This window comes from Ceratotherium simum, chromosome 12 (genome assembly GCF_057802395.1).
Source record: "Ceratotherium simum simum isolate JZ-2026a chromosome 12, ASM5780239v1, whole genome shotgun sequence".
NCBI lineage: Eukaryota > Metazoa > Chordata > Mammalia > Perissodactyla > Rhinocerotidae > Ceratotherium > Ceratotherium simum.
Genome location: NC_141911.1, coordinates 40923890 through 40949451, shown reverse-complemented (window position 1 = coordinate 40949451; position 25562 = coordinate 40923890). Strand labels below are relative to the sequence as shown.

The window sequence follows — 25562 nt, the reverse complement described above, 5'->3', positions numbered from 1 at the left end:
GTATAGTTGTAAATTCTTCTAGTTCTTCTATGTGAGCCACCGCCACAGCGTGGCTACTGACAGATGAGTGGTGTGGTTCCATGGCTGGGAACTGAACCCAGGCCGCCGAAGTGGAGCACACCGAACTTGAACCACTAGGCCATCATGGCTGGCTCGACCCTTTTGTTCTTAAACTGTTGATTTAATTGATGACAATGAGTTTCACCGGCCTGAGAAACAAAGTAAAAGAAAATAGAAAGAGGAAAACAAGAGCACAGTCTAATCTTTTGTGGGCGCAATCTTTTCTCTGCATATATATCTCTCTCTCTATCCATACAGTCACATAAACTATATTTGCACATATCACCAGAATATATATAACACCAATGACAGTACAATACTGTTGACATCCCAGAGTTGCTAAGATCCAGAAACAGAGTTTCATTCTGTTGTTAGGAGACGTGTTTTGGCTGTTTCCTGCCCCTGAAAGTCTTTCAATCAAAGGAATTACAATCACTCTGCTCACAGTCAGTGATGGTGTCATTGATGAAAATGGTGGTTTTGTTTGGTTCTCCAAGCACTGCACCCATAGGCATCTGCAGAAGTAATTCAAACCTCTCTGGACCCTCAAACATGGGCTCTGGCAGGTCATCAAGGATTGTCACTTGGAATATCTGTACACGCACCCCTGGAGCAAAGTCCAGATTTCGGCTGATGCCAACATAATCTATTCCAGCTAGTGGGAAAGGAAAAGCCAAGAGTTAGACTGTAGCATTCATGTCATAAGTTTTCCTTTAGAGAAAAATGAGAAGTCTTTAGCATTCTTTTGTGTATACAGCACTTTCAGAATCATATTTTGTGGGCTTGATCCCTAGAAAGAGGAAATTTCCATATTCTACCAAATACCATGATAGTCACTCATCCATGACCATGTATCGTCCTCATCAGTGTTCTCCATGTTGAGACCAGGCACATCACCTTCCAAGGACTTCCACAAAAATCCCCCTGATACACTGAAGGCTCTCTGAAGGCAACTTCAATTTGTAAGGAAAGAATTTACCTTTTTAACTTTTAACTGTTAGGATAACTATCAGAAATTTTATTTATTTATTTATTTATTTATTTTTTATTTTAAAGATTTTATTTATTCATTTTTTCCCCCCAAAGCCCCAGTAGATAGTTGTATGTCATAGGTTCACATCCTTCTAGTTGCTGTACGTGGAACTCGGCCTCGGGTTGGACGGAGAAGTGGTGCCTTGGGGCGTGCCCGGGATCCGAACCCGGGCCGCCAGCATCAGAGCGCGCGCACTTAACCGCTAAGCCATGGAGCCGGCCCAGAAATTTTATTTTGATTACATTTCACTCATTCATCTTTGTCAGACATCTGGATTAATCTTACAACTTCTGTTCAGTTATACTCAGCCACAAAGTTTCGGCTGTTTTCTGGGTTATTAATCAGTTTGCAAGCTGGCTCACCTGATCATATAGATTCTTTGCCACTTAATTAATTAATTAATTTATTACTAGTTCTTAGTTTATTTTTATTTTATTTTATTTTTTGTTTATTGTGGTAACATTGGTTTATAACATTGTATAAATTTCAGGTGTACATCATTATACTTCTATTTCTGCATGGATTACATCATGTTCTCATGTTCACCACCCAAATACTAATTACAATCCATCACCACACACATGTCTTTGCCACTTATTTAAAAAATCATCAAATGTAATGATAGCAACAAATTACAACTAATGGAATAAAATAGGAAACCCCAAGTGATAATACATAAATATATAAATAAATCAAGGAACAGAATATTTACATTGTCTCAGGTATCTCTCCACAAAATACTTATTAACTGCAAAGGAAGAAAAATAACTTTATAGTGGGGAAACTTGGCAGATATCACCTTAACCAGGTGATCAAAGTTACCACCACCAGTAATGGAATAAATGGAAATTGTACACCATTTGATAGAATGCAATGAGAACACGGTACCATCTCTGTGGTATTCCTGCTGAAGATGCATAGGCTGAATCTAATGATGAGGAAACATGAGACAATTCCAAACTGGGAGACATTTTACAGGCTACCCAAACTGGCTTGTAATCTTCAAAAATATCAAGGTCATGAAAGTCAAGGAAAGATAAGGAACTTTCTAGATTGAAGGAAACTAAACAGACATGACAACTAAATATAATATGTGATTCTGAACTGGATTCTTTTGCTATAAAGAATGATTTGGGAGACAATGATTGGTGGAACTTGAGTGAAGTTTGGGGATTAGATTGCAGTAATGTATCCAGTTAATTTCCTGATTTTATGCTTATATTGTGGTTACAGAGGAATGTGTCTTTGTAGGAATTGCATTGTAAGTTTTCAGAGAGATGGCTCCCAGTTTACTGACAACTTACTCTCAATGGTTCAGGAAGAAAAAAAGGTGTTTTACTGTACTTGTCACTTTTCTGCAAGTTTGAAATTGTTTCAAAAAATTTTAAAAAGCCATTATGTAATTACATTAAGAAAAAACAAAACAAGATTATGGTGAAAAGTACCAAGGCAGGAGAGTAAGAGGAAGATGGTTTTGGATCTTTTGCACTTTGGTTCAAATCTTGATTCTGTTGCTTATTTGTACAAACTAACCTCTTTGAACCTCAGTTTCTTTAACTGCAAAATGGGGTTGATTATTGCTACTTTATAAGGCTGTTGTGAAGATTAGAGAAAATACAGCAAAGATGCTAGCACAGTCTCTGGCAAATAGTAGGCATTTAGTATATAGAAATTATAATTATTATTTATGTAACAAATTATGATATTTTATAAATGTATATGCATAATTATTATTGTTAATTAACCAACCTGAGCACATGTCAAATATTTACTAGATTACATAGATTATCAAGTCTAAATTGTTACCTCCTTATCTTTCCTGTTTAAACCTATGAATCAATACCCTAAGCATGGACTTTACTTCTATTAGTCCTTCTACCTGAGAGCTAGCAGCAGGGTCATTATTTGTATGCAAGAGGGTTTATCTCAATGAATTTAAATTTCTTTTCCAAACATAAGCAAAAAAGTCCAATGAGCCAATTGGTCTATTCACTTTTGGTTCCACAAATACATACAGAGTGAGAAATGATCCTCTCTGAAAATTAAGAAAAAGAAAGAAAAAAAATTAAAAAAACAAACAAAAAAAAAAACTCATAGATATCATTACTGGTTTCATGTACTATATGCTATGATGAATTCACTGAAGTGTTATAACATGTCAGTTCTTCCAAGAGCAAGCACTGGGTTGTAAACCTAACTAGCTGTCTTATTTTCCTGAACTGTTTCTGGGTTCACATTTTCATTGATAAATTTTCTCTTTAGGCCTTGTCAGTTAGTGTAGGTTTTCAGATTGCTGTGTTTTATTTGCAGAATTTGTATTTTTACTTTATTTTTGTCTTAAAATATTCTCATATGTCTTGGATGTATAGGATGCTAATCCTGACCTGTGCTGATTTTCCACACCCCAGGAGACTGAAAGGTCCCAGTTGGTAAATGAGAAAATGTGGGCATCAATGTAGATGGAAACATCTCTTTATTTTCCTGTTGAATCCTCCTGGTTTTTTTTCTGGTAAAGCATCCGACAGGCTCACCAGAGGAAGTGGGATTCAGAACTGTCTAGCCCCAGCGAAAGCCAAGCCTTGGTTGTCCATATCAAGAAAGAAAAAAGTGAGTGGGATGTGAGGATGCACTGCTTGAAGCCAAGGAAAACGCCTAAGAATCAGAAGTGAAAATCTCTTACCCTTCCAGGGTCTGATAGGTGCCTGGATTCTCCTAGGAGTCGGGACTGCTCGGCCAATATAGGCGTACGTTGGTCTGAAATACTATTTATGAGCAGCTTGCAGTATCTACAAATATTCTGACCATTGGAAAATTAATTTGGGCCCATAACAAGCAAGTGGGTAATAAATGAATCATAAAGGCTCTTGTTTGAATATTCTATTTTATAGGAGATTCATTCACATGCTTAGGTAGAAGAAAGTAAATCAGAGCCCATCAACAAAGACTGGGCATGCTACACTTGACAGACTAGACCCTGCCCTATGTGCATGTCATGATAATGACGTATCTCTAAAATGGCCCTCTTACCTTCTGCTGACGCCGGCTCTGTCCTCCTGGAGCGCACGGTGACGGAGGATGCTTGGGAAAGGTCAGGGCCTGTCCTCCAGACACAGACCTCCACGGAGCCAGCACTTTCATGGACGTGATACTCAGCGTCCCCAAAGTGCAGGGCAGGCTCTGTGGAGGAAGGAAAGGACAGACTGAGAACGCTTCAGCCTCCCAGGCCTCCTGTCCCCACTGGCCCTCTCTGAGCCTCGGGGTTTGTCACAATCATCAGACTTGACAGATGCCACAGGCTCGAGGAGAGAAAAACAAAACACACAGAAAACCACATCAAAGAGTCAGGTGCCACAACTTTGAATCCAGGAAGTGCAGTGAGATCAAATTAGTTGGAATTCCATTTATTTTTCTGTTGTAGGAGACTTCTGTTGCATGTAGATATTTCCCTATTGGGGAAAATTGGCCAACTAGCTGTAACTCAGGCAAGTCAGCTACTGTTTGGGAAAAGATGGTGGGGAATTTAGGAGGCTTTTTCTTGGGAGAAAATTGCTCTTTGGGCTGAGGGACAGTCCAGCCAGGGTTCTGAATTAGAGGACTGCTGCTGTGCCTTTTCTCATGGCATTTGCTGATCAAGGGAATAGATAGAAGTCCTGGGGGGAGGCGGGATCCTATGGGCTGAGATGCTGGCAACACTATCCTCAGGCAGAGAAGGGGATTCCCAAAAAGAGAAGGCTGAAGGAAGCCAGGGTGGGCACCAGGCTTTGGGGACGAGTGGAAGAGAAGTGCATATCTTCTAAAGGGAGGAAAAGTTTGACAGTGAGAAAGTTAAGATTGGCCAAATAGATCTACCTATCCATATCCAGTTCTCTTGGTTCTAAAAAAGCAGCCCATGAGCTTAGCTGACTATTTAAAGCTTACACGGGCTTAGGTGTTACACTAGATATATTGTCTTGGAAAAGGTTTTGAAACGAATGTTTTTGTTTGGACTGTGAAATCTGGAGGCAAAGCTATGTAAATAGCAGGAAGCAGCTTCACCACGGAGGAACGATCCCTGAGGTATAAATGGAAAATCAACACTAGACAGATGACACCTTTGCAAGCACAATACAACACAGAGGTGTATCTGAATTAAATTAAAAAATTTGGGAGGTAGAAATCAAATTTAATAAGTATTATTTGCTCAGGATGTATTTTAGTAGATCTCTTAATGTTGAGGGAAGTTTTACTAAAACTTTTACCATGTCATACAAGACCTCTCATAATCCGACTTGGGTCCATTTTTCCTGGAATCTTTGGGTACCATACCCGATCCTGTGTCCCAGATGCACCAAACAGCTCACCATGCACCCAGCATGGCATGTGGTTACGGCCTCCATCTGTGCTGGTTATGTTCTCTGGGCTGAATTCTCTTCCTAAAACGCCAATTTCACACATTCTACTCATTCTTTAAGACCTTGATTAAGACTTACCTGCTCTGGGAAGTTGTATATAATCTCCTCAAGAAATTAGTCCTTCTTTACCCTGTGCATCCCCAATATTTTGAACAGTTCTATCACTGCGGCGATGGGTCACACTTGCCATTGGCTCAGCTCAGGTGTACTGCAGGTGGAAGGCCTGCACTCAGAGAAGGGGAGCGTGTCATCCTCTCTTTTCTTCTTACCTAGAACTTCCATTCCGTCTCCCCATTATTGCTAATGGATGTTTCTGATGCTTCCAAGTTTGGGACAGGAAAGAGGGAGGAGAGGCAAGAGGAGCAGGAAGGGCCTTTCTTGACGGGTATTATCATGGTGATCACTCCCTGGTCCCAGAAAATGGAAGAAAACTGATTCTGTTTCTCATGGGCACTTTCGTGCGCTCTTTGGAGACCTCTCACTCCCACAGTCGGGTATTTCTTACCTGCAGTTCCCTTGATGAGGATGATGCATCTATTCTGGCTGGTCACTTAATCCTTCTTCAACCCATTAGCATTTGGCAATGCTTCTGCTGAGGATTGTTCAGCCCTCTAGATGGCGCTTTTGGACAAGACCTAAGACAAGTCCATTCTGGCTCTCGCATGCGTGGCTCACATCTGGTCCACAGCAACCCTCCTGCATCCTTTGCCTCGATAAACTCTAGGAATACTGCCAATCACCGCTTTCGTCCTCTTCCCTCCCCTCTTCCCCTCTGGTAACCACTAATCTCTGTATCTATGTGTTTGTTTGTTGTTGTATTATAGTGTATTCAGCAACTCATTTTCCTTCATAAATGGATGTAAAACTAAAAAAAAAAAAAAAACTACCTAATCTTTATGCAGTCCCTCTCTTTTGCTCATCCATCAAAACAGCCAACCAGCTTATCTCCTATGTTGAGATTTTCCAGGTAGAGCCAGACCCCAGTTCACTGAGTCTTCCACATTGTAGGTGACACACATTATACTTTCCAAGTGGTCTCCTTAGAACCCCCTCTCTTGATTTAGCACCTCTTTGAAAAGTTAAAATGTTAAGGCTACCATTCTAACACACTCTTCTGTGTTATTTTTTTTTTGGTGAGGAAGATCGGCCCTGAGCTAACAGCTGCCAATCCTCCTCTTTTTGCTGAGGAAGACTAGCCCTGGGCTAACATCCATGCCCATCTTCCTCCACTTTATGTGGGACGCCGCCACAGCATGGCTTGACAAGTGGTGTGTTGGCGCGCGCCCGGGATCTGAACCGGCAAACCCCGGGGCCACCGCAGTGGAGCTTGTGCACTTGACTGCTTGCGCCATGGGGCCAGCCCCTCTTCTGTGTTTTTATTAGAATCCTACCAACTTCTCAAGGTCAGGGACCATATTCCACATGTCCTTCTGCCCTTAGTGAGACAGTGGCTGGTGTATTATAAATATTCAAGAATTTGTCGAATGGATAATTTTAATTCACTTCTGATATATTTTGAAGTTGTTACAGAGGTTTTTTTTTTCTAAGTTGGGACAAAGTGATCTGATTTTTTAGCAGAGAAATTATTTTGTGTGGTATTGGGGAAGGGTGAGAGGTGAGAAAGATAAAAAATATTTGGGTCAGTTATGACACTGTTCAGAGAAAAAATGTAAGAATTAAGCCTGTCTGAATACGGTAAGACACAAAATGTAAGAGGAGGATAGTGTCGCTTAGAAGAAAATTGTGAATTTCTTCCGAGATGCTTTGCGTACTGAGCATCAGGACATTTGAAATAGAGAAAACAACTCCAGCAGTATCTCCTCATCATCTTTACTCTAGTTCTATCTAAAAAATGGAGACACTGGTGATGATTCTTAAGGGTGGACAATTATGACAGCATGATGTTTTGACTGCATTATACTTACTTATGTCAAATGGATTTCACAGTCATAGATGTGTTTTTATCTCCTTTAAAAGAGAATGTTTTTTAAGCATAAATAGGGAAAACAAATATAATAAGGTGGGAAGTAAAGCTCTCAAAAGAGATATGACCATCACTTAAAATGAGTTCAGTGTCTAGATTCAGAGAAATCTTATGCCAAGATCCAAAAAGGACTTGCAGGTGAAGTGCCAGAAACACTGTTGGTAAACTTTGAGAAACCACCCAGAACAGGACCGATGCCAAAAGATGGAAGACAGGAAAATGTTTTTTCAATTGCCTCAGAAGAGAATATACATTCTAGAAACAAACTGGTAAGGTTAATCTCTAGAAAAATTCTAGAACAGCTGATTTAAACATTTTCTGTATTCTTAGAAAAGAAAGAGGTAATGCCTGAGTCAATATTAGTTCTTTCATATCAGGTTTTGTGAAGTCAAATTCAATTTCTTTTTAGTTTAGTCAAACAAATATCTATTGAGCATCCTCTGTGTGCTCTGAGCTCTGTGCTAGTTACTGGGGATGTAAAGAGATGTGCATTCTTTGTTGTTGAGGTGTTTTTGGTATAACAGGGCAGACACACCAATTTCAATCTGCTGAACTTTGAGTGCTATGACAAAAGAAAGAACCACCCTCAAGGCTCAGAAGTTCTGGAAGATATAATGCTAGATAGTGCTAGATCTTAAAGAATGAATGAGAATTGACCCACAAGAAAGGTGGGAAGAATGTTCCAAGCAGACTGGCTAGTATGAAAAATGCACATAAGTATGAAAAATCCTAGTGTTTGGGAAGGAATATAAGAATTTGTTTCTTAGTAATGTGTAAATGAGAGTAGGGGAATGTTGGGAATGAGTTTAGAGAGGAAGGTAGAAGCCAGATACTGCAAAAACTCGGATCCATTTTAAATAGAGAGGACTTTACTTTTTGACTCTATAGAATGTGGGAACCAATTTTAAGCAGTGGAAAGTTGGTTGGTCTTTTGTTTTCTGTACATCTGTCCAACTTCAGTGTGAGCCACAGATTTAAGGAACAGTTAGGGTTACCAATTAGAAAGCTATTGCAATTATATCCAAGTGAGACTTGAGGATGGTTTGGACCATGCACTAGTATTAGGGGTGGAGTAGAAGAGATGAGTGTGCTAAGTGCCCTGAGCAGAGCCCAGTGATTGGATGTAGGTGGCTTCTAAGATGCCCTGCAGGTGTGGCAGTGGAACTGTCATTAACTCACTTGAAACATAGGAGGAGAAACAGTCTTGACAGGAGGTAAGAGAGGCAAAGATGGTGAGTTTGGTTATAAATATGTTGAGTTTGAGTTGCTTGTAGGACATCCCAGTAGATAGGTCTAGAAAGGCTTTAATATGTGAATCTGGGGTTCAAGAATCAGGTCAGGGCTGGAGATAAGATTTGGGAGTCCTAAGCACACAAGTTGGGATAGATCCCATTTGGGATGGTATGATCATACAATCTGAATCAGTAAAGAGAATTGTAGTGAGGGGGCATCAATCCTTAGGGAGACTGGCAGAGGGGAAGGAGCCCAGAAAAGAGACAAAAAAACCCAGGACTGATGGAGAGAGAGGATTGGATCCAGGAAAATCAAGAGAGTAGAGAATATTGAGAAGAATGAGTGGTCACAATGTCACATGCAGCCAGCATATCCAGAAAGATATGTGTGAACCAACAGTGGCAAAACAACCAAAATACATCTTATGAAGCTTTAAGTTGCATAAAGTGAACTCTAGTGCCCAAGTCTAAAAATAAGAACTGAAATGAAAATTTCTCTACTATACAACTAGCCCTATAAAGCATAGTGATACTCTTTGTTCTGAATGGTTTCTTGGGTTTTACAGCACAGCAACATGTCTTTTAAGTTTTAAAAACATTTACGTGTTGAAGTTTATCTTGGTGCATAGCAACAGTATTAACCACATTTTTTAAAAAGTTGGATGTGCTGATTTCACCAAAATGACACTTTATGCCCAATTTTTCCTTACAATGTTTTTTTTAATCTGTCATCATTCTGTTAAATGCCTATTTAATGACAAAGATACTCATCTAGCTGGCAATCTTTCTAGGCAAATTTTATGTATGTTATACAAATCCTATTGCCTCGGGACAAAACGAAGTGCCCTCTGTGAAATTGGACATCAATTCTTTTTTTGTGGCGGATTACATGAGTTTTCAAATCAAATACTAAAAACTGAAAGAAATGTCTTCAGTAGATAAGCAGAGACCTGCTATACAGTGTCTATGTATAGAACAGACACATTTTGCTAATTAAAAGTGGCCTCAGCTTTATTTGCCCCTGGTACAGGGCCAGTGGAAGCTGCAGTCTAAAGCCAGGTGAATGCACGTGAAGCCTGCCATGCATTCATCCAGCTAAGCTTTATTAGCCATATTCTGAGGCTTCTGCCCTCATGGAGCTGATTTTTTGCAATGGTTCCCATGGCAGTGTGGGACCGGGTCTTGGGTTGTTGGGTTACCTCCGCCCCTGTATGATTTCTTTCCTTAGCATTACTCTAGGGTAGTGGCCTTTCCAAAGGTACTCCTGCAGGTGACCCATTTGACAAGGGGATATTCAATCTCTGTGTAAGGAAGCAAAACATTTCCCAGAGTCTAGCCAAACAGAATAAAAACATCTCATCCCAATCCTAACCGAAAAGCTAAGTTTTCCTTTGAGCTGCTTGGGTACATCTTTAGGTTGCTGGAAATGGTGTCACCACTTGGCTTCAATGCAAACATCTTTTGCTACAAGGTAATGGATTTGACACTTCTGAACAAAGGAAGCATTACTGGTATTTAACAAGTGCCCAGACTGTGGCAAATTACACACAAAATCCTAACCCTGGAAATGAGTGTGTACTTTCCCCAAGATTTTCTCAAATAGTCAATTTCATAGGACACACCTTTTTATTCCTGACTGATATACAACTAAGCTACTGTCCAAGATACATCACACATAGAATTTGTTAGATAATTAATGCTTAAAAATTGAATGAGGGGAATTACGGTTTCACATCAGTATTTTAAAAGATTATAATCATGTGGTAGGTGCGCTAATAATCATCGTGGCTGTTTCCTCAAGGCCAAAATAAAACGGTACCATTTAAAGGAACCGTTAGCATCGTGAATGGCAAAATCGATGAATATCTTTAGAGACTACAGCAGAAGTAGTACCCAGAGAAGTCATTCAAGGACGACTGCTAGTTGAGCGCCCCCATCACACCTTAGTATTTTACAGAACTAATACCTGGTCTGCAACATCATTAATTCTGACCATGGAGATTGAGATGTTTTAGGGCGCTCACTCAGGAGAGTCAGGCTTGGGCTTAATGGAATGTGACCGTTCAGCTCCAGGAGAGTGGGGCTAGGTTAGTGTGGTCACATCAGTAGCATAACCAACTCTTTTAGCTGAAGTTCACTCTGCATGGAACCTAAAAAGACAAAGCAGCCAAAAGAAGAAAAAATGGTTGCCTGGGTTCAGCCATGTTAAGAGAAAGAATGTTTTGACCATGGACCTTGAGGGTCCAGGACCCACGGCTGTTATTGGCCCAAGATAGAGGCAGTTCTGTTGGCTTGATGGCATTGCTAGGATCCCATACTTATCAAAAAATTTCCTGCTTATAAAGTTGCTGCCCATGTAGAGTCTCCTTTAAAGAGAGGGTATATTAACCAGAGGATGCTGGTATTTTTATTTATTTATTTAATTATTTTATTGAGATCATATTGGCTTATAACATTGTGTAATTTCGAGTCTACATCATTATACATCAGTGTCTGTATAAACTGCATTGTGCTCACCACCAATAGTCTAGTTTTTATTCTTCACCATACGTATGTGCCCCTTTACCTCTTTCGCCCTCCCTCCTCACCTCCTTCCCCTCTGGTAACCACTAATCTGTTCTGCTTGTCTATGTGTTTATCTTCCACATATGAGTGAAATCATACGGTGTTTGTCTTTCAGAGGATGCCGGTATTTTTAAGCTTAGCAAAGTGCTCGATCCTCAATAAATGTTATAGAATCTGAATGCAAGTTCCCTGGATCCAACAACTATTAATAGTGACTTGTTCAGAAAAGTATGCAGCAATTAAGGGTCTTTACACTGAACTGAGAACCTTCCACCATTATTTCTGTACGTGAATTTTTTTCCCATTAAAAAGCTTTCATGAGTTTGAGAATAATCTAATTAAAGATCAAGTCAGATGTGATAGAAGGCAGGAGAAACACCTTACTTGACTTTGTGGTTCTAAGCTAAGTGCATGGTAGGCCACCATGAATGTTTCTTGAATGAATTAATCGCTTGTTAAGAATCTACTAAAACCATTTCAAACAATATTGGGAGTTAACAACTGGATCATGAACTTTGTGTTAATTTTCTTCTGTTTTTTGCTCTATTTTTTTTTCTTTCTTTTTATATTTGGCATTGGAGATTTTTGCAATTTCTCTGTTCTGAACATGGCAAGTTTCAAAACTGCTGAGGTTTTAAAGTAAATGGTAAGTGGGGATATGGCAGGGCTCAAAGAGAAAATATATCTTCAAGAAATAGATACTAAGACTTCTATTTATTTTTGTATATTCCTGCATATAGTTACTCTTTATAGGTTAGTCCAATTCAGCTCATCTTACTTTGTTGTTCACATAATGACTTTGTTGTTCCTATAATGCTGTGGCACAATCAAAATTCATTTCAGGTGTTTCTGGCTTTCACTATTGGAATTTGATTACCCTATTGTCTCAGTGGCCACCATGATTTACAGATGTAAGTTTATTACTTGAAATATAAACAACAGAGTCAAAGAGAGAGAAACACGTATGCATATTGGATTACCAGGACATGTGCAAGATTAACGATGAAAGCAGTGACAGCAAGGAAGATGTTTGCATTCTTTATTCTCTTTCTGTCTTTTACGTGCAGCTGAGTGCACTATCATTTCAATTTCCTACCACTTAACTCCAATTCTGAGAGGCAAACAATTTGCTACTTTATAAGAAGTGAGTAAAAATTCTCCTTTGACTGTTTTATAATCTTTTTTTACATACTCACTACTTCATAAACAAACTGTTAATTTAATGCCATTTTTATTTTTCTGAAAATTCAAGCATACTTAAAGTGTTTTCTTGGGTAGGCTACTTATATTGGCTCATGGTTCTCCCTTTCACTGCAGGCAGTTTTCATTTCTACATGCAAGTTTGTTCCGCCTATGAAATGATTGGCAAAATGCACCAGCCCTCTTGATTTCAGATATTTGTTCACTTATAAAGTAGCAAGTTGTTTGCATGTCTTTCTTCAAAGCTCACTGATGAGCAACTGGATTCTTTGTTCAGTTGTACACACTCGGTCAGCATGTGCCCATGTAAAATGAGGCAATGGTACAGACCCCACAGAATTTAAAGAGGATCAGGGCCCATTACAAAACCCAATTGTTCACCTGTGTGGAGACAGCCACCATCAAAGGTCTGGCAACTTTTCCAGACTGTCTACTTTTTGGCTTCTGTGTATATATAAACATGTTCTTCAGGAAGCTTGCTTGTCAAATGGTACCTGTGGAGTTACTGCATTATGGAATAGGCACAGCTTTACACACACTTGAAAAGGCTGCAACATTTTTATCTGATGATGGGGTCAAACTGCAGTGACTGACGGTTTCCTGCTGGTTTTCCACGTGAAGGTAGCTTCCTGTTACCAAAAACACTAGACAACCAGCACATGCCAGTGTATAGAGTGACCTTAAAAGAAAGAAAAGATTTCTCTGTGGAAGGCTTGGCTATTTCTTGGTGGTAAATACATCTCAGAACCATCTCACCAAAGTGGCATAGCAGAGTGCAAGGAGCTGTGGAGTCAGGGGCAGGAATCGGAGCTTTAACTGGCTGGGTGACCTTGGAAAAGCTTAGTGTGTTTGGCCTCACCAATGAGGATGCTGATCTCTAGCTCCCCTTCTATTTCCAAGAGTTTATGCTTCTGTGAATTTAGAAGGAGTTTTGTCTATTTCCTGTCCTTAGACAAGGCTTATATGTGAACAACTCAAGTAATATTATATTGCATATGCTCTTCTTAAAAGCGTTTCCAAAAAAAAAAAAAAAACCATATAATTTCTCTCTGTAGTATATTTTGATACCTATAACTTTACCAGAAAGTTCTTCCTAAAGTCAAACCTGAGCTGCAATTGCTGCAAATTATCACTTGTATCTTTTATTCAGTCTCGAGGACAACTCCAGAACAGTGGTTCCTCTTTGATAATATGATAGTTCTGTGTTTTTCACTGCTGTCTCCCAATGCCTAGCACAGCCCCTGGCATGTGGTAGGGGCTCAAAAAATACTTTGGAATGAATAAATTAATGAACAAATGGTTCTTCACAAACATGAAGCATGAAGCTAATTCTCAATCCTATTGAATAAACGAGTTGGCCCACAGCATTTCTGCACAGCCCGTTTCTATTCATGCCCTTTGTATCTCTTCATTTATACCTTTTCCCAAGTTGTTCCCTCCATCTGAAATGCTGTTGCCCTTCATTTTTCCATCTTCAAGTTCCACCTACCCACACAAACAGCACACATGGTACTTTCTTCTTTGAGCTCCTCTAGCTGGAAGCAATCTCTGCCTCTTCTAGATTCCCTCAGTTGTGCATAGGGCATCTCTTGCCATGATCGCTTTTTACTTTGCACTAAAATTAGTTCACGGTGTTACTGAAATAGGGATTGAAGAATTAGGAAAAGGACATGCAGCTGGAAGAGAGGAGCCCATAGATGAAGGATTAGGTTGTGTATCTTTGGCCTAGCCTCCGATATGCAGTACTCTTGTAGGGATTGTGAGTGTAACAGAGAAGGCTGTATTTGCTTTATGACACTGGGAGGTCATCTTTTTGTTTGGATTCCACACTTTTCACTCAACCTTCTAATTATAAATTGGTTTCTTATATAGGTTTCCCCACCTGGAAACAATACTTACTGTATTTGTTTCCTATTGTTGCTGTAACAAATTACTATAAATTTAGTGGCTTAAAACAACATAAATTTATTCTCTTACAGTTCTGGAAATCAGAAGTCTAAAATCAAGGTGTTGGCAGGACTAGGTTCCTTCTGGAAGCTTCAGGAGACAATCCATTTCCTTGCTTTTTAAAAAAGCTTCTAGAGGCTGCCGGCATTCCCTGGCTTATGGCTCCTTCCTCTATCTTTAAAGTGCATCACTCCAACCTCTGGTTCCATCATCACATCTTCTTTTTCTCACTGATCCTGCTGCCTCCTTCGTATAAGGATCTTTGTGATTACATTGGGTCCACTCGGGATAATCCAGGATAATCTCTCCATCTCAAGATCCTTAATTTAATCCCATCTGCAAGATAGTTTTCCCACGTAAGGTAACACACTAACAAATTCTAGGGATTAGGACATGGACTTCTTCGGGAGCCATTATTCAGCCTACAACATTGACCAGTGGACTTGAATGTCCACCCCTTTGACAGCCAGTAATTTTTTATTGTACATACAAACACTGAGATTTGGGTTAAGAAGCTCTGTCTGTGTTCTTTTGTGAGGAGGTCCTGAGTCAACTCATTTCTGAGCACACCAGCAAAGTCACAGTCCAGCCTGAGGCCTGTGAAATTGCTTGCTTAGCTCTGATGTCTGATGGATCATTTATGCTCATCTCTGATGTTTGTAGTTTTTGGGTATGCTCTGTTTCTTTGACAAATTCTTGAACAGTCTTGGGTAAAGAGGTGGCAGGAAATAAACTTCTCATTGGAAAAAAAGAGCATCATTAAAGGTCAGACAATCTTATTCTTACCTTTTGCTTTAATTTTTTAGTATGTTTTTAAGATGAATTTCTTCCTAAATATGTGGGTAAAATTATAATGCTCTTCCTTACCAAAGTGTAACTCAGTATATGCTTGGAAAATGTTTAAGCATAAAATGCGATACAGTGCATAGACATATTATTTATAGGTCTCCTATCTCTCAAGTAGGAAAATATAGGATGGTCAAACAATAGGAATTCATTTATTAGGGGGTGGCCTTGAAGAAACAGAAGACGAAATGGATAGCCTAAAACACAAGACCATTCAAGTTCAGTGACTAGCTCTCTTCTTCACCTGACTTGTTTAGAGTAAAATTTTGATGCAGATTTTTAAACTCATGATACAAGTTTAATTAAAAAACTCAAATATTCTACAGGATACATCATTTTCTGCATATGGTTGGTGGTTAACTGAAGCCTTCTTCTTAAGATGACTTCAAGAGTCATGGAATTCCAGAGTTGGAAGGGTCCTGGAGACAACTCATTTAAACCTTATTTTATGGATTGGGAAACTGAGCCCCAGAGAGCTCGACCTGCCCAAGGCTACCTGGAGAGGTAGTGGTGCCCCAGGCTCAGAATCCAAGTGTCCAGGTCCCCGGTCCAAGCTTTTCTCACTCTACCGGCTTTTCTCTCTTTATCATTTTCACTTTCAGATTCTCCTCCTTTTTCCTTCCATTTCTTTCCTTGCATACTTTGACCAATAACTAGGTCCAGCAGAGAAAGAGAACTGAGATTGTACTGATATCACTCTTTCTGTCTATGGAAACGATATAGTGGTGCATGGAAAAGGAATCTGAAGCTATATGTTTACAGATTTCAACCTTTTCATGTTAATTCCTCATCACCACAGAAAATTGAGAATTGGTTATAAAAGGAAAGAACACGCATGCAGAGGAGTACGTAGAACAGTGTAAAAAAGTCCCCACCTCCATAACTTTGCTTCTTTCTCTTCTCACTTTGCCTGGTTAACAACTTCTCAGTCTCTAGAACTCAGTCCGGGCAAACCTTTTCTGACCTCTCAGTAAGAAATAGGTGCTCTGGCCATAATCCTAATCATAATGCTGATATTTAAAAAAATATTATCCTATTCCTTTGTTTGCTCTTCATAGTTATCAAATAGACCTGACCAATGCAGAGATTTTACAGAATCTCAAACAGTTAAAATTACTCAGTTGCCCTTCTCCTCTGTTGGGAAAACAACAGGTAATCTATGTATATGACAATGGAACATTTCTCTTTCCAAAAAATTTCTTTCCAATAAAATTAGATAATAAAGATTAATATTCATAGTAGACACTCCATAATACCTCTTTGGTTTAATAGAGAATATAGTACAAATTCTAAACTTCCGTAAAAGAATATCTTAAAAATTCATACACATTATTTTAGGAAAAACAATTATCTTAATTCTCATGGGGAAATTTTTGAAAAGAAAAGTAAACAATGAAGAAAGCATAGATCTCAGGGTCCATACTTATTCTTAGCCCTAGATACTATATATTTTGGAACTGATCCTAGTCCTTGAAAAAAATTTTTTAATAGAGCAAAACCGGTCTATCATACCATTTCAAGATCTGGTCCACAGGGAGCAATATCAACAAGCAAACCCGTTTAGACAAACAAACCAAAAACAGACCATGTTTAATCTCACTCATGTTTTTCCTTGTTCTATGGCTGTTCTAAAGACAACATTTCACCCAGAACAATATAGTACATGATAAACCTGTCGTACTCAACTAGAGAGTATATACACTCTTCAACCTCTCCTCAATCTGTGTTTATCTCTTGGCACGACTCTCAGTTTCATGTAAGCTCTATGCTGTATCCATGAAGTAGTCATACTAATTTTGAGTCTGTAATAGCAGCCCAGTCTAGTCCTGCCTAGATCTGATCACAGCAACTCACAGCCACTCAAATCCTGACAGAGGAATGGTTGAGAGATAAGCAGTCAATCTAATCCAAGACTAGTAATAAAATAGTCTGATCCTGGCCCTGTCTTTATCACATTTTTTCTTAAAAGTTCCTCCTGTAGAAATGGCAATTGAGACCTAGGAAACTGATATTGGTCTTGATACTTCTTATCACGTCTTGGGTGGGGGGTTGGTGTTGAGGAGTGACGAGCCCCCATTTTCTCTGGCTGAATTTCAGCTGGACTCCCCAGGGCCTGGAGCCAAACTCCTTGCCAGATAGGACTAGGAAGAGAAGTCTGGATGCATACACATGCAAGCTCCATGGTGCCCTTGTACCATTTGAAGACTCATATACTTAATGTTGTTAGGGAGCCCCCTTGTGCTGCTAAGATGAGGGTCCTGGTGGGGCAGTCCTGGTTGGGTACTCAGATATTTAACTTAGGTACCCTTCTTGGCTTCCTTCTAAGTCTTAGGTCACTTCCTTGGGCTGTGCCTTTTTTTTTTTTTAAATAAAATCATACACAAATACTTAATCTTCCCGCTTTGCTATTTTGTCCTTGGTGTTGGTAATATCTATGTATTTGAAAAGCCACCTACAGTCTTTGGAGAAAGAGGAACATCAAATATTCCTTTAATAGATAATTTAAGCTAGATTTATCTTTAAACTTTTGAGGGAAAGTGTGAGAAGAAGGCAGCTATTGTCAAGAGTTGAAAGCAGGACATGGACTTACCATCATCATGATCAGCCAGGATAATCACCTTGGCAGTGGGGAACTTGGTTCCCAGTTGCCCTCCCATTGGCAGGCTCAGTGAAATGCTGAAGGATTCCTCCTCTTCATAAAGCAAGTCATCGATGATCAGGACCCGGCAGGTCTTCTCAGTCTCATCCTTGTCAAAGTGGAGGATGCTGGTGTGGTCTTTTGGACGTGAGATGTAGTCAGAGAAAGATAACACTGTGGAAGGAATGGTGCCTGTGGCAGAACCTACAGGAATATGAGACAGAACAGAGAAGGTGAAAAGAAATGGAATTCCAGACAGGAAACCTGTTCCCCCACTGGTTCTTTAAACTATTTTTAGATAATAGCCATCTGAATTAAAAGGCACACTTATCTCTTACAGTCACAAATATTAACATTGTAATTAGAAGGCTTTCAGAACAGACTTTGGTATTTTGACATGATCCACAGTTAGTGGTCTTTAAATACGGTATACATTGAATAAGTTTGGTTTAGATTAGAGGCTAAATAAACTGAAGGATCATAGGATGCTAGGCCTGGTTTAGCTTAATTTGTTCGTGTTATAGATGGGAAAACTGAGGTGCAGAGAAATAGGACCGGAGAATCCATACCATGATGATGGTATTGGTTTTTCCCTGCCCTTGTCCTTCCCATGATGGCAGAGCTGTAGGTAGCATCTCTGTAATCTGACCCTCACACCTTGACTAGCGTTCTTTGCATGACACCAAAATATAGCTACAAAATTACTTGTTATTTCACAAGGAGTGCAGGATTGACTAGAGGATTTCAGTTTAGAGGCAGTGCATTTTAAATTTTATTACAATAATTTTCATACATTAAGATTCACCAATTTAAATGCACTATTTGATGAGTTTTGACAAATACATACAGTCATGTAATCATTACTATGAGCATAATATAAAACATTTTTATCCACCCACAAATGGGACGTGTACCCCTTGCAATCCATCTCCTTCTCTGTCTCCCAGCCCTGGAAACCACTAATCCATTTTCTGTCACTATAGATTTATTTGCCTTTATGAGAATTTCATATAAATGAAATCATACAGCACTTAGTCTTTTGTATCTGGTTTCTTTCATTTAGCACAATGCTTTTGAGATTCATCCATGTATCCAGATTTTGTTCCTTTTTATTGCTGAATATTGTTCCCCATTATATGGCTATACCACAATTTGTTTGTCCATTTACCAGTTGATAATTTGGGTTGTTTCTAGTTTTTAGCTATTCTGAGAAATGCTGCTGTGAATATTCTTGCACAGGTCTTTGAGTGGGTATATAATTTTATTTCTCTTGAGTAAATTACTTAGGAGTGGGATTTCTGGGATTTAGTGCGCTTTTTTAAATTGTGGTAAAATAAACTTAACCTAAAATTGATCATCTTAACTTTTTTTTTTTTTTTTTTGCGAGGAAGATCAGCCCTGAGCTAACATCCGATGCCAATCCTCCTCTGTTTTGCTGAGGAAGATTGGCCCTGGGCTAACATCCGTGCCCATCTTCCTCTACTTTATATGGGACGTTGCCACAGTGTGGCCTGACAAACGGTGCGTCGGTGCGTGCCTGGGATCCGAATCTGCTAACCCCGGGCCGCTGAAGTGGAGTGCATGCACTTAACCACTACGCCACCAGGCCGGCCCCATCTTAACCATTTTTAAGTGTACAGTTCAGTAGTATTGTCTATTCACATTATTGTGAAACAAATCGCCAGAACTTTTTCATCTTGCAAAACTGAAACTCTACACCCATTAAACAACAACTCCCCATTTCCTCCTTCCCCCAGTCTCTGGCACCCACCATTCTACTTTCTGTATCTATGAATTTGTCTGCTATAGGTACCTCATGTAAGTGGAATTTATAGTATTTGTCTTCTTGTTACTGGCTTATTTCACTTAGCATAATGTCCTCAAGGTTCATCCATGTTGTAGCATGTGATAGGATTTCCTTTTTTTAAGGCTGAATAATAATCCGCTGTATGTATATACCACATTTTGTTTATGTATGCATCCATCTCACCTCTTGGCTACTGTGAATAATGTTGATACAAACATGGGTGTGCAAACATCTCTTCGAGACCTTGCTTTCCATTCTTTCGGATATATATCCAGAAGTGAGATTGCTGGACCATATGGTAGTTCTATTTTTAATATTTTAAGGAAACTCCATACTGTTTTCCATAGCAGTTGTACCATCTTACAATCCCAGCAACTGGGCAATTCACTGCACTTTTTGTAGTATTAAAAACATAGCAGCACACAGGTTTAGAGCTAAAAAAGTGAAAATTATTGACAGCAATTTAAATGATTTGGGCAGACCAGATTTAGGCAGAACAAAGACTGTATAAAATAACTCAATATACTAAATAAGCAGTTTTTGAAAAGCATAAATATTTCTCACCACACTTCTCCTTAATAAGAAGCAATGAGGATATGACAGTGAGCTTCTGGACTGGCACTCTAGTCTGGCAAGTTCTCTCTTGCTTGTGGCTATGGTATGTGCATATATGCATGCTAACACCAATGTCCACCGTCTTCTTGCTAATATGAATCAACATACATACAAGTTGATGTCTACGAGTGTGTTGCATGTATACATATAGCTTGTTAAAAATGAAAATGGTTTCCAAATGGACTTCAGAGGCTTTGCTCAGAAGGACTCTGACTCACAAAATGTTTCAGGATGATTTTCCAATAGAACAAATTTTAGAATTATTAGAAAATAACAAATTGACTGTTTTGCTATTCTGGGAACCTAAACAAAAGTTAGAGCTGGAGAGATTGATGAGAATAAAACAAGTTTACAAGGGCAGAAGGCAGAAATTGCTAGAAATGGATAGCTATAAGGGGGATTATCACTTGGTGAGGAAGCTAGCCAAGTTCTAGGGCCAGCCTGTGCTTTGAAACCTTATTCTTTCATGACGTTCCCTCTCCATTAGTCCTGGGAAATCTACGCATGAAAGAGCTCTCTGAACTTGAGTCAGGAAGAGAGGCTGGTTCTTAGGATGTCAGAGACAAGAGCTATCAACAAGTGCTAGAGTCGGGCAGTTCCCAACTAAATGAGTAAGTGGCTAGCAATATAGAAAGTCCACAGAACAAGATGAGACCCTCTGTTTGTTGTGGAGACTTTTTATGCCCCAGGATACATACACAAAAAGGAAAAAAGGTTGTAAGCTCTTATAACAATCTGATTAAATAACAACCAACCATTGGAATGCTCCTTTTAAGAGCCTGAAGTTTGAAAAGGATTATACATTGGAGAATACACTTTTTTATTTTCCCTAGTCATCTAGCATGCAGAGTGTTGGTATGACAGGTGTTGTTAAAAAGGTCCTTGTCAGAAACTGCACATTTAGCTCCTGAGGATAAATACTGAAAGCAGATACACACTAGACTTGCCTAGTAATTATCTAATACTATCTTTATTAAATAGTAACTATCTTTATCAAATCTCTTTCTCAATATTCTTCACCTAATGAATAGTCAAATAATGACTTATCATAGTTCATGAAACAAAAGTGATTGAGATTTTCCCTTTTTCTGTTTAATTTTTTCAGCTGACTGATCTCATGGGTGAAACGGACATATATTTAAGTAGGTAGATTTCTGGGTTAAATGAGAGACTGAAATATAACTCTTGTTGAAAATCATTTGGCTGTGGAACTCCACCGAAACAGAAAGCAAAACAATACATTTTACAAGCTTTCACTAATAGCGAGAGTTGATGGAAAAAAAGATAGTGTAATTACATCTCATTTAATAAAAAAAATTTGGTTTATCTAAATGGCTCATGCCTCCTAGTATTCTGGAAATTTTATTTTGGGAAACCATTTGATCAGTTATATGCAATAGTCAAGAACACAGAATACTGGTATTTATTTTAGTTTTAAAAAAAGCTCTATTTTATTGATAGCAAGTTAAGAATCTCCAGGAGTTAGAGAGAAAATTCTGTTCAGAAAACATCAACTATAATCTGAGATATAAGGTGAGGTCCCTGGTGATGGTCTGTATGTATCCCTTATTTAACAGTGAAGAGTCTCCATGGAGTACGAATGTGTGGTCTCCAGGCTGTTTTCATAAAGATGCTTTAGCAATTGGGCTTCAAGTCTTGTTAGGATTGCTTGACTGGTAGTTGTACTATAGCATCTTTATGAGGAACGTTAGAGAAGGCTCTCACACAACATGTCCCTCATCATTTGCAGAGGTAGATTATGAGCCAGGATGGACTGTCTTACTGAGTATGGGTTTAATTCTCCAAAATTAAATTTAGAACCAGGGGGTTCATTTTATACTAACCTAAGAAACCACCCTTGCAAGCATGGTGGTGTACTGGTAAATACTTAACAAAACACAACACACAAAAGCTCTGATTTGTAGCCTTTGCTGACTTTTGTCAAGTAAACATTCCCACTATGGCCAATTTCACTATCAACATGAAGTCATTGAACCCAGAGTTGGGAAGAGATGCACACAATTGGCTCTCATGAGCTGTTACTAGCTGGATCAGCATGGCACTCCATCCATGATGATGATGGCATAGTTTTTCCCTGCCCGTGCCCATCTCAGACATCACTGGGAGTCTGAGAATCTATAAAGATATTTTAAAAATTAATTGTTTCTTTACAGAGGGTATATGTGGTTCAGTCTGTGTGGCTACATAGTACATTTGCTTTATAAAAACCATAAATGATAGTTAAAATCAGAAAGAAAGTGATATCAAGAAACTACATTAGAGGGTAATTGAATCACCATATTATGGTATTTGATAACTTCATGAGGTGGCTAGGGCACCTTATCAATGAAGAGACTGAGGCAGAGAACACCAGTGTCTTGCCCAGGAGTCAAAGACCAATATCCTGATGGAGTACTTTTTTACTTCCCCATGTTGTCTTCAGTTATATGTTACTTGATTATAAATTCTCTTAAACATACAAATTTCCTTTAATATATATTTTTAATAGAGCAGCAAGACAGGAAATCATCCCTCTTTAAAAGCACAGCGTCTAACTCCTGGTCAGAGCAGGCAGTGTCAGAAGATTTAGGCACCATTCTTTTCATGCCCAGGGGGATCCATGACTCGGGGGAGGTGGGGAAGCGAGTGGAGAGAAGGGGAAAGTGGGGAAGGCTGGGCTGGAGCAGCAAGGGAGCCTCTGTCTAGAGGAGTCTTTGGGACTTCTCTTCCCAGCAGCTTGGCTGGCTAGGTACTCTGGGATGCTCTCCCACTACAAAACATCTAGAAGAAACAATTATTCTGAGTTTTCTGTGCTCACAGGAAGTAAGAGAAATCATCAAAGGCAAAGACAAAATAAAAACAAAAACAACACCCCAAAAACCCCAAACCCCATAAAGCTAGAGAAGGGAATCCCACTCAGAAGCTGGTGTCCTCCTGAGAGCAGATACAGAATCAGCATTACAGGGGAGACTGGGCCTTGGGCCTGTGGCACTGTCAGTGATCTGAATCTGAAACTCTGTGACTCAGCCTGGGGATGCGGGGAGAAGGAGTGTTTCTGGGTCAGCACTGATCTTGGAAGAAGCAATGCAAATCCTCTTTGGAGGCAAATATCTTCAAGTAAAGCCCCCAGATCTTTCACAGACTTGGATGAAATAAATGGGAGAAGATTTTAAAAGCATAGAAAAGAGTCAACTTTTAGACTAACAGCAGACTTCTTAACAATAACAATGGAAGCTGGAAGACGGTGGAATAATAACTAGAATTTCAAGACTGAGGTTGAAATGAAGACATGTTCTGATAAGCAAAGATTGAGAAAGTTTACCCCCAGCAGACCTATACTCAAAGAACTTCTAAACGATCCAAAGAACCCCTCTGAGATGCAAGGTATAACTTCTATAACCTGTAAACACACCTATAACTGAAATAAATACACCCAGAATATTTTTTAAAATGGAAAGAAAGGGGAAAGACTTTTGCCTCTATGTGTTTAAAACTCTATCAGAATAGTCTGCTTTCTACCTCCTCCTTAACAGAGAAGCAGTCCAATTAGAGAAGTGGGGTTGGCCCATGGCTATGGTTTACAGTCCCTTTCAACTGGATAAAGTTGATTATTCAAAAACCTCAACATAGTTGACTCGGGGCTGACCAAAACTACAAGATGATTCAATACTGTTCCTGTTCTATTGGTTTTAGGTTCCACAGTTTGCTCTTCGTTGTCTGTGTTTTTCAAAAAGAGCAGTTTCCTAACAAGAAAGTGACTAATGAGAAGAAAAAAGATGGATGACATCTATCTTGAGAATAAAACAGAGCCAAGAACTATCTAATTTGCACATCCTTTCCCAGTGTATCCTTGAGCTTAAAATATTTCGCTATAGAGCAATAGTTCTCAGTCATTGAGGGAGTTTATTCCTCCAGCTCTACTTCCTCTCCCAAACAATGTTTTTGTTTTTGTTTTTTTATACCCCCACATCATTGTCTGAGAATATTGATGACAGACATTTTACGGAGGTAGCAAGAATAGACAATGCCATGGCAGACTGAAACTTTAATGGAGAGACCTTGAGATCCCCATCAAAGCACAGCATAAAACTAATCTCCTCCTTCACCTACCTGCAAGTGTAACACATTTAATATCTATGAATTATTATTAACATACAGAACATGAGTCTGCTTTCCTTTCAACTGTTTATACATAAGCTTATGCTTATTTTAGTCATGAAAATAAGTAATTAGTAAACATTTATTTTAATAAGAATTCTAGAAAGGTTTGAATAACCAAACTGAACTTTCATGCTCTGAGATATTTAAGTATCTGTGGGGAGTAGGTGAGGACAAATACCACAATGACACTTAAACATGCATAAAAAATTTACACGGTCTCCCTCCTTTATAATTCCATAGAACTGTGCAAGAATCAGGGTGTGACTATGCACACCGTGGCTTCATGCTTCAGGGAAGGACCTTGATCCTGTTAGACCCTCCCTGTCTCTCTCTCTCTTTTTTTTTACTGCAAGCACTAGAACAGTCTTTCGTATGGGGAATCAAGGGTCAAGGCTCAGGTGACAGCATTCTGAGTTGTGTATCTGCTCTGCAGGGACTTTTCTGGGAACACCAGCTCTTTAACTTGGAGAACTTGTGGAAAGTTGGGTAGCACAGGGGAGTCCTCTGGGAAGCTAAATTTGGGTGTAGCTTCTCCCCCTTGGGGAGGAAGCATCTCTTTATCCTAGCTGGCTCACTGCCAGACACTCTGATCTTCCTGGTTCGTTCTGCTTGTCCTTCCACAACATAGCTCTTTCCAGAGGCAGAGGGATAGGTGAATCTTTGGTGGTCCCTTCCAGTTTAGCAATTACATATAATCTTCCAAGTTGGGCTGTTTACCCCTTTATTTCTCCCATTCACATCTGGGATACCCTAGAATCATTGCCTTCCAGACACTCTGCTTGTGGACAGGGAATGTGCCACTGGTACCAGAAGAAGCCCAGCTGGAAGCCTAGAGCAGAGAATGAGCGTACTCTCTCCAACAGCAGCTCTGCCCAGCTGCAGCCATTTTGCTGTGTGCCCAGGCTCTCATTCAATGTAAGACTCGAACTGAGCCCTGTGTGGACTTGGGAGAGAGAGCTAGGCACATCCTCCCAGGGGTCAACTGGCAGAGAAGACCTCAAGGACTGCCTCACCTTGTTATTTCTTCTCATTGCGTTTCACTTTCCCCATGGGGAACACTAGGTTAAACTTAAGAGTTGCTGA

General features: G+C 39.4%; 1 protein-coding gene across 1 annotated transcript in view; it reads right to left on the bottom strand.

Moving 5' to 3' along the window:
* Positions 1-212: 212 nt before the first annotated feature.
* FREM3 (FRAS1 related extracellular matrix 3) overlaps positions 213-25562 on the bottom strand; it is a 75976-nt gene continuing 50626 nt past the window's right edge. Inside the window, exons 6-8 of the mRNA XM_087437574.1 lie at positions 17849-18100; positions 4121-4270; positions 213-715 (exon numbers count right to left, since the gene is read on the bottom strand). Coding sequence (XP_087293700.1) covers positions 474-715; positions 4121-4270; positions 17849-18100 — 644 coding nt within the window. The 3' untranslated portion in view covers positions 213-473. The remainder of the gene's footprint in view (positions 716-4120; positions 4271-17848; positions 18101-25562) is intronic.